This window comes from Peromyscus maniculatus, chromosome X (genome assembly GCF_049852395.1).
Source record: "Peromyscus maniculatus bairdii isolate BWxNUB_F1_BW_parent chromosome X, HU_Pman_BW_mat_3.1, whole genome shotgun sequence".
Taxonomy (NCBI): Eukaryota; Metazoa; Chordata; class Mammalia; order Rodentia; family Cricetidae; genus Peromyscus; species Peromyscus maniculatus.
Window position 1 is genome coordinate 116,623,727 of NC_134875.1, and position 9,532 is coordinate 116,633,258.

Genomic DNA, 9,532 nt, shown 5'->3' on the forward strand with positions numbered 1-9,532 from the left:
GATGGTTATAAACTCAATATGTTTACTTGCAGACACCTTTGAGGATTTGTGTGTGTGTGTGTAGTTTTTGGTTTGTTTTGCTTTTGCTTTTCTGTGACAAGGTCACACTTTGTATCTCTGGCTGGCCTGAAACTTACCATATGGACCAGGCTGCCTCAACCCTCAGAGTTCTGCTTCCCTCTGCCTCTTGAGTGCTGGGATTAAAGATGTACTGTCACGTTGGCCCAACACTTTTATTCTTAACAAAGCTGCCATGTCTTCCCTCACTCCAGAGCAAGCAGTGACTCTCCTAAATTCCAGTTTACTTTCTAAAGTTTTCCTAAAAAGAATATTTACAACTATAGAATTACTATCTAATAAGATGCCATTCATAAATATAAATTACGTTTTATATTTTATTTTGTTTATGTTTCTGTCTGTGTATGTCTCTTTGTGGGTTTGTGTACATGTGTGCATGTGCTATTGGAGTCCAGAAGAAGGTGCCGGATCACTTGGAGCTGGAGTTACAAGTGGTTGTGAGCCAACCCACATGGGTGTTGGGAACTGAACTCAGGTCCCATGGAAGAACAGTACTCACTCTAAACTCTTGAGCCATCTCTCTAGCCCCCACAGTTAAGGTCTTTAAAACTGTAATTGTCCTCCACCACTTTTTTTTAAAGGTGAACACTGCAAGAATACTCAAAAGGGCTGAGAGTTGCAAACGCCAAGAATGGCTTTGCATAGTAAATGGAATAGAACAGCTCTGAACTATAGCTTACTTTTCCTGGTTTGGTCTGACAGAATGATTGAATGCTTTTGTACAAAAATCAGAGCCTTAAAAACAAGGATTTGGTGAGATTGTAAAATGGTGTGCCACTTTGGAAAAACAGTTTGGTGGTTGGTCAAAATGCAAAACATTGTTACTCTGTTACTCAACAATTCTACCCTTAGGAATACATCCTCAAACTACTGAAAATGTGCACCTATGAAACATGTACATGAAGGTTTACAGCAGTGTGTTGCTAATAGTAAAAAAGTTAAAACAAAACAAAACAAAAAAAAAACTGTAATTGTTCTCACATGGTTTTCTTTTCTTAGCAGTCACCTGTGACACAGTGCTCTCACACATTTGTTCTCCTGTATCACTCTTAGAACAAAATTTGAAAGCACTAACATGCTCCGCACGGAACATTTTGATGATTAGATATTAAATATTAAGAATCCAAAGTAGAATTACCTTGAAAAATTTTAAAATATGGCTCATTATTTTCTTTTCCTAGATGTTCTCATTCCAAGAAACTCTGTCCTATTGACATGCTGTGGGATAACACCAAATGTGAATGTGTTTTACAAGATGAAAATCCACTCCCTGGAACAGCAGGTAATGATGGTGATAGTGAAGTCATAACCACAATAATAACAAAGAACATAAGCAGTCAACATTATTGTGCTTAGTATGACCAGGTTTATTTAGTTATGTTTTTGTTGCTGTGATAAAATATCATGACCAAAATCAACTTCAGGAAGAATGAGCATATTTTGACTTATGGTTCAAGGGTAATGGAATCCATCATGGTGGAGCAGGCAGGCCTGGCATTCGGAGCAGGAAACTGGCTAATCACATTTCATCTACACACAGGAAGCAAAAAAAAAAAAGAACAGGAAGTGGGGTGAGACTATAAACCACCAAAGCCTGCCTCTAGTGATGTACTTCCTTCAGAAAGGCCCCACCTCCTAAGAGTTTCATAACTTGCCGGAACAAAACCAACTGGGGATCAAGTGTTCAAATACTTGTGCCAATGGGGCCCATTTCTCATTCAAGCTATAACATCAGGCAATGTTGTAATCTTCACGACAACCCTATGATTGCCCATTTTCACAAGTACACAGTGTCCACCCCAAGATATCCAGTAATCTCCTTACCATCACATAGATAACAGTGGCAGAAGCATTTGGATTCTAGAACCTTCTCTGTTGTGACCATATCCACCAGTGAATCACTCTACTGTTCATTCTCAAAGAAAAGTACAGAATGGCCAAAGCATCCCAAAGCATGCTTTCAAAAGCAAACATTAAACTTTAAAACTACTTCAGGGTGAAGCACACAAGGTCTTTTGAGACTTGGTTTCTTCCAACTGTACCATTTGAAATCAAAATAAAGGATGGAAGAAGAACATGGGGAAACATTTTTCGGGAGTTGGAGCAAACCATGGTATTGGTCTCAGCCACACTGGGAATTGCTAGCCTGTCATTCTGTCTCCCAGTCAGTAAATCTGTGAGTCCTGGGATGAATATATGGTGGAGCATGCATGAGTTTTTTATTTGTTCCCCATAACATGTCACATAGTTCCACTGAAAACTATCACAGGGGATCATGAAATGTGAATCTTGCTTGTTTTAAACTATGATCTAGCAAGAATAGCAAGGGTTCAGCCTCATGGTATCTGTCACAGAAACTAAATAGCAAGCTGTTATTTGCAGTTGTCCTGTTTTTTCTGGTTCTCAGCAGCTTTCTAAATGTTTCTCTGAGAGCTCAAACTAGGATGTGAAGTAACCGATTTTTAAAGTTATGTAATTAAAGGCTCACACATATAGATTGAACCCAGACACAATCTATCAAATGGCGACAAGCAAGGCAGCATACCACAATGCAGTTACTCAGAAGTCATCAGCCAGCCCTACCTGGAGTCAGAGCCAAGGAGGTCCCTGGGGGGACATCTCAAATCAGCAGATTGGGTCTTACAGACTATGGGAGGGGTTATAACCTGGGGTGAGACTTCTTTCTGAGGGAGGTTAATTCTTGGTGAGGACTCATTGGGTAGGCTCGCGTATTGAGGATGGAAGGCCTAGGAAGGAAGGAGAGATGTGCTCTCAGCAATGGGGCTGTAAGAGCTCAGCACTGAGGTGAGAGAGCAAAGTACAAACCCAATGCTGAAAAATGTTAGCAGTGGGCTGGGGTATGTTAGTTACTTTTCTTGTTTCTGTAACAAAATACCTGACAAAAGCAATAGAAGGAGGGAAGGAAAGAAGAACGGAAGGATGGATGGAAGGAAGGGAGGGAAAGAGGGAGGGAGGGAGGGAGGGAGGGAGGGAGGGAGGGAGGGAGGGAGGGAGGGAAGGAGGGAGAGAGGGAGGAAAGAAGGGGCTTATTTTGGTTTTTGCTTTGACGGGGAACAGCCTGCCATGCTGGGGATGACCTGGCAGCAAGAGCATGAGAGGGCTGATCACATTGTGTCCACAGCCAGGAAGCAGACAGAGACGGATGCTCCTGCCCATCAGCCCTTCCTGTTCCTCTCCCACCTTTTATTCAGACTGGGTACCCAGCTCACATTTACAGTGGGTCTTCCTCAGTTAAACCTCTCTGGTAGTGTCCTCATAGGCATACCCAGAGGTATACATCCTGGGTGGTTCTAGAATCCATTAAAGCCAACAAAGAAGATTAACCATATCACAAGGGCATATATCATAATGGGGAAAGGAGTCCATTTGAAGAGACAAACCTGGGGGACCTCCTAGGATTGGCGTGAAAGGACTTAGTAAGCTTGTGCTGGAAGAGCCTGGCTGTGATCTTCTGGACAAATGGAAACCAGCCAAATGATTCAGGAAAGAGAGTGGTAACATCTGTCGGAATTGTAAAGAGATCAAGTGAGCAACAGTGCAGAAAAGAATGAGCTGACCTGAGCAGGAGAGGGAGCAGGGAACTTCTGGCGAAACTAACAATGGTGGAAGCGAGGAAGGAGGGTGGATTGCATCCCAGTTACTTCTAGTTTTCATCACTCATAACATCCTCATGTGCCCAAGTTCCCGTGTGTTTCTCCCGTGGTCCCATTCAACTGATGACACATTACTTCCTATGCACTAAACACCTTTTCTGCATACAAAGCTGTTGAGCTAATTGCCTTCTCTACACTTATTTACTCTCCAAATGGATGCGGTTGGTGCAAATCCGACTCATTTTCCTATCATTTCTATAATGAATAAAACATAGTAATAGTAGTGAATGAAAGAAGGCCAAGGACAGAATGCAGCAAATCCGACTCATTTTCCTATCATTTCTATAATGAATAAAACATAGTAATAGTAGTGAATGAAAGAAGGCCAAGGACAGAATGCAGCAAATCCGACTCATTTTCCTATCATTTCTATAATGAATAAAACATAGTAATAGTAGTGAATGAAAGAAGGCCAAGGACAGAATGCAGCGGGAACCCAGAGTCAACCTCCCTAGGGATGGAAATCGATATGTAAGACTTCGGGGTGTCAGCCTCAGCTGGTTGCTGTTTGACCTAGTTCTCCTGCATCCAGTCTCTGTTCCCTTTAACTTGCTTGTAAGGACATAACGTTCTGCTTCTGCTATGTAACCTGCTGAACACCTCAGGACTGTGTTCCCCTAAACTACTCTAAGAATGGAGCTGGGACTGCATGACACTTTCATGTGTGTCTCTGCTGCCACCTAGTGCTCAATGACTCTCTTAAGAGTCTTAACTGTTTTTCAGTCATCTAGCCCTGACCTAAATTGACATTTGCCTCAGTGACTTACAGCATATGCTGCTCATCTTTTTCCTCTTCATGAAACAAAGAATGGCGTCTTTGTGGATATCCAGTCCACGTAATTTCTAAATATGTGTCAATTAAAGAGCAGTCAAAACCGTGAGACTGGATCATGAGAGATTGCTATTTGGGGATGATGTGGGGGAGAAAAGAGGAAGGGAGGGGTGAGAATGAGGGGTCAAGGTCATGGAAGGTCTTTTAATGATTATAGATTCTGGTATAAAATTTGCCCTTTTGTGTGTGAAGGCAAACTTGAAGACATTTAAAGCATGGCTGGGCATGGTGGCTCACATCTTTAATCCCAGCATTCAAGAGGCAGAGGCAGGTGAATCTCTATGAGTTCTAGACCAGTCTGGTCTACATAGCAAGTTCCAGGATAGCCAGGGTTACCGAGAGATGGGATCAGGTTTGCATTTGATAGTCACCTGAGGGGAAGACTGAAGAGATACACGCTGGGGCTGTGACACGAGTGGCAGCCACCAATATAAGAAATACAAGTGACTTGTGACAGAGGTAGCGCAGTGGAGAAGGGAGGGTATGGACAAGGGACCAAGTGGACACAGTGACCACACAGTCTAGTGGACAATGGTGCCAGTCCCCAAATGAGGCAAACGGAAAAAGAAGCCGGTTTGGGGAAGAGATAGCCATCTTCTTCCAAAACCGTCACGAATGCTGAGGCGAAAAGTACGAGTTCTTCCAAACTTTTCACCTTCTCCACTTGTTTGCTTTTCGTTGGAGACGGATGCTTCCGTGCTACAGCCTAGCCTTAAACACGTTGTGTAACAGAGGATGGCCTTGAACTTTTGATCCTCCTGCCTCTACCTCTGGAGTGAGTGCTAGGATTGCAGTCATGGGTCACCACACCCAGTTTAGGAGTCACTGGAGACTGAACGCAGAACTTCTAGTGGGCCCTAGGACAGCATTCTACCAGTGGAGTCACCCCTCCCCCACCTCTTCTTCCTCTTTGGGCAATGAATTCCAGTTCACTGGCTGAGACTGGACCGCAGTTCATTGTCACCTTTATGTGTTTCATACAAGTGTGGTGATCTGAGACGAGGAAATGCATCATTGGTTATCTGGAAGTCCTGGGGAAAATATTTCTACAACATCAGTACTCCTGGTTCCCACTCTCCTGAAACACTGGCAAGGACTACATTCATACTCCTGTGTCTTGTCACTACTGGCTGGTTGCATAAGTTTGTGTGTGTGTGTGTGTGTGTGTGTGTGTGTGTGTGTGTGTGTGTAGCTAAAGATTTATTTTAATTTTGTGTATGAGTGTTTTGCCGTCATTGTCTGCACGTGGTTTGCATGCAGTGCCTGTGCAGGCCAGAAGAGGGCGACAGACCCTCTGGGATTGTACTGGTAATTTTAAATTGCCACCACTTGGGTGTTGAAAACCAAACCCCGGTCCTCTGCAAGAGCAGGGAGTTCTCTTAAGCCCTGAGCCATCTTTCCAGCACAGAAGTATATATTCTTAACAGGTCACTCGGCAACATAAAAATCTGTCGGAAATATTCAGCTTATGATAGTTTTTATTAAAAACCTAAGAAAACATATGAGTTATATGTTTATGTTGTGAAATCACAGATGTATCTTACTCACCCTATGAAGAAAATTAAGGCCAAAAATCTACAGGCAAGGAAATTGGGAGGATCCACGTTTTATTGGGAAGATGTAGAACTTGCAATTAATTTGGATCATTGGATCCTCTAGGCTTCGGCTGCCAAACCAACACTTTTCTGTTTCTGTTTAGACCTCTCTTACCTCCAGGAACCAGTTCTCTGTGGACCACACATGAAGTTTGATGAAGATCGTTGTGAGTGTGTCTGCAAAACATCATGTGCTGGTGATCTCATTCAGCACCCAGAAAACTGCAGTTGCTTTGAATGCAAAGAAAGTCTGGAGAGCTGCTGCCAAAAGCACAAGATTTTTCACCCGGAAACCTGCAGGTCAATGGTCTTTTCGCTTACCCCTTAACTTGCTTGACTGGTGGCATTTAAAGGGCATCCTAATCTGATTTCATGGGGCTCCTTTTTCTCATTGCCCAAGCACCCCCTTAATAAGACAGACAGAGGTTTGGCATCTAAGACTTAAGTGGAAGTATATAGAGTAATGATTAACTTTTTGTTGTTGTTCCAAAACAGGATTTCATGAATTACAGACCTGCACCACCATGCCTGCTATTATGCTATCATAAGCAAAAAAAAGAAGTCACTGACATTTAAGCAACCAGGTTAAGAGAGGTTCAGATCAGCAGACTAATTCTCTCTCTCTCTCTCTCTCTCTCTCTCTCTCTCTCTCTCTCTCTCTCTCTCTCTCTCTCTGTGTGTGTGTGTGTGTGTGTGTGTGTGTGTGTGTGTGTGTGTGTGTGTGTTTTCTTGATGAAGAGGTAGCACTAGATTCGTGTAGGCAAGAAACTTATGGATGACTATAATTCTTAGAGGTCGTTGATTGGGCTTTGATCAATTTCAAAATCTACCCAAACTAACCACGGAGATTTTTTTTAAATAATTAAATTTGTTCTTTGAAAATTTCATGCACATATAAATATAAAATGCATTCTAATTACTTTTACGCCTACATTCTTTGAACCCCAGCACACTCTTATCAACTCATTTCCTCCCTGCAAGTCCCTTTCCTACACCCAGGTCTTTATGTTTTGTTTTGTGACCCATTAAGGGCAGTTGGGGCCATCTGTGTGACCACAGGTTTGGAACTCTCTGTCAGAGCTCATTCCGCTCACCCACCAGTAGATCCACAACTGAAGACGGTGACTCCCCGTCTCCCAGACTCTATCAGTAGCCAGCCCACAGTTCATTACAGAGGGGTAGGGCCCCAAGAGCCCCTCACAAATGCGCAAGTAGCTATTGAGAAGTTTCATCTTGTGTAGGGCTAGGGCAGATTCTTGCTGCTGCTATGAGGTCCTGATTGCAAAGGCTGTGACATGCCTAGAGGATGGTATTTCCTAGTCCTTCTCTCTGTCTTGTGATGCTGACATTTTCCCAACCCCTCTTCTGTTACGTGCCTCGAGCTTTAGAGGAGGCAGCATCAACATCTTGGATAAGGCTGAGCCCTCAGCCGGTTGAGTGCCCATTTAAAATATTACATTGACACTTTAAATACATGTCTGGAAATTCTCCTTTGAAAGCAGAATCAAATGAAATCAGAACTGAATGCTTTATCTGAAGTTGATCCTTGCCTCTAAAGTCTCGTCTTCACTTTCCTTTCTACAGCTGTGAGGACAGATGTCCTTTTCATACCAGAACATGTGCAAATAGAAAGCCAGCCTGTGGAAAGCACTGGCGCTTTCCAAAGGAGAGAAGGGCCCAGGGACTCCACAGTCAGGAGAATCCTTGATTCAGCTTTCTGCCAAGTTCCCCACCCCTGTCACTGTAAAGAGCATGCTGCTTTGGCTAGTTGCTCTCACTGGTGCCCACCCCCAGGTGTTAGAGAAATCGATTTTCTCTAGTGCCATGGTGAATCCACATTTCCATGCAGTAGCTGCTGGGTGATTCTCTGGGTCACTGACAGATTACTTCTAGCTTCAGATGCCTCTGCACACCAGTGCTCAGAGAGGAAGGGGTCTGGGGGAGCCCATTGTTTTGATGAATGAGCAAGGGTTGCTTGCCATCGACTAGCAGGTGCCATGTGATTCATCACTTAGACTGGCAAAGTCCGAGTGCAATGCTTATGAATTATTCTGGTTCTTTCTTATGTGGAATTTCATTTGTATGATCAGCACTGATGTAATTCCTGTTCAGCTTGTACTTTTCAAGTTTCCTGAACCACTGCCTGATGTTTCATATTTAAATGTATTTAAAGGAAATAAACATCATTATTCAAACCATAGAACTTGATGTTTACTATGCTATTCCTCTACCTTTCATGCTAATGGGAAATATTTTCAAGACAAAAAGGAAATCTAGAAATGGGAGGTTCAGGGGACACACAAATAGACTAAAACTATACCTCAGTTTTGGGAAGCCAAAGCAGAGCTCCCAGAAGGTTTATCATTCTAAACAAGGGCGACACAGGAATGCTGGTGTGTGTGAATAACCTTGTGGTGTATGAATAAATTAAACTTGACCATCATCCTTTTATGGAGAGCAGCCTAACAATGCTAACATCTCCCAAAGACCTGGAATTAAACAAACAAAACGTGTGTGTGTGTGTGTGTGTGTGTGTGTGTGTGTGTGTGTGTTGCACTTGCATGTATGATTGCGCACCATGTGCATGTTGTGTCCTTGGAGGCAAAAAGAGGGCACCATATCCCCTGTGGTTGGAGTTACATTTACTTGGGAGCCACCATGTGGGTGCTGGGAATCAAACCCAGGTCCTCTGGCAAAACAGTCAGTGCTCTTAACTGCTGAACCTTTCTCCATGCCCTGCTCTTCACATGTCTGAGTGTTTGAGATTCCTCCGAAAGCCCATGCCCCTCAGTGTTCCTGCATGTGTGCATCTTTCAGTCTCCTCTGCTGTTGTTGGTATTTTACTCTTTTGTGGGGGCCTGCCACCCAGTTCCCAAATAAATCACACACAGAGGCTTATTCTTAATTAAGAATGCCCTGCCTTAGCGTGCCTTAATTTCTAGCCAGCTTTCCTTAGCTTAAATTATCCCTGCTATCTTTTGCCTCTGGGCTTTTCCTGTTCTCTTACTTCTGTAAATCTTACTCTTACTCCATGGCTTGCTGTGTAGCTGGGTGGCTGGCCCCTGGAGTCCTCTTCCTTCTCTGGCTGCTAGATCATCTCCTCTCTCTTCACTCCTCCATCTCTTTTCTCTTTTTCCTAGATCTTCCTTTTCTATTTATCCTCTTTGCCTACCAGCCCCACCTATCCTTTCTCCCGCCTTGCTATTGGCCATTCAGCTTTTTATTAAACCATCAGGTGTGTTAGACAGGCACAGTAACACAGCTTCCCATAGTTTAACGAACACAGTATAAACAAAAATAACATAACTTAAAATATTATTCTACAACACTCATCCACATGTCAACTTGGGTGG

General features: G+C 43.3%; 1 protein-coding gene across 5 annotated transcripts in view; it reads left to right on the top strand.

Moving 5' to 3' along the window:
- The window catches only part of Vegfd (vascular endothelial growth factor D), a 35,218-nt gene extending 26,842 nt beyond the window's left edge, over positions 1–8,376 (top strand). For 2 of the 5 annotated variants that reach the window (XM_006973202.4, XM_076562473.1), the window contains exons 5-7: positions 1,260–1,360; positions 6,284–6,479; positions 7,764–8,376. In XM_006973202.4, coding sequence (XP_006973264.1) covers positions 1,260–1,360; positions 6,284–6,479; positions 7,764–7,887 — 421 coding nt within the window. In that variant the 3' untranslated portion in view covers positions 7,888–8,376. Of the gene's footprint in view, positions 1–1,259; positions 1,361–6,283; positions 6,707–7,763 lie in introns of those variants that run through there. The other 3 variants (XM_076562471.1, XM_076562472.1, XM_042269022.2) reach the window with 2 other exon arrangements.
- The last annotated feature ends 1,156 nt before the right edge of the window (positions 8,377–9,532 follow it).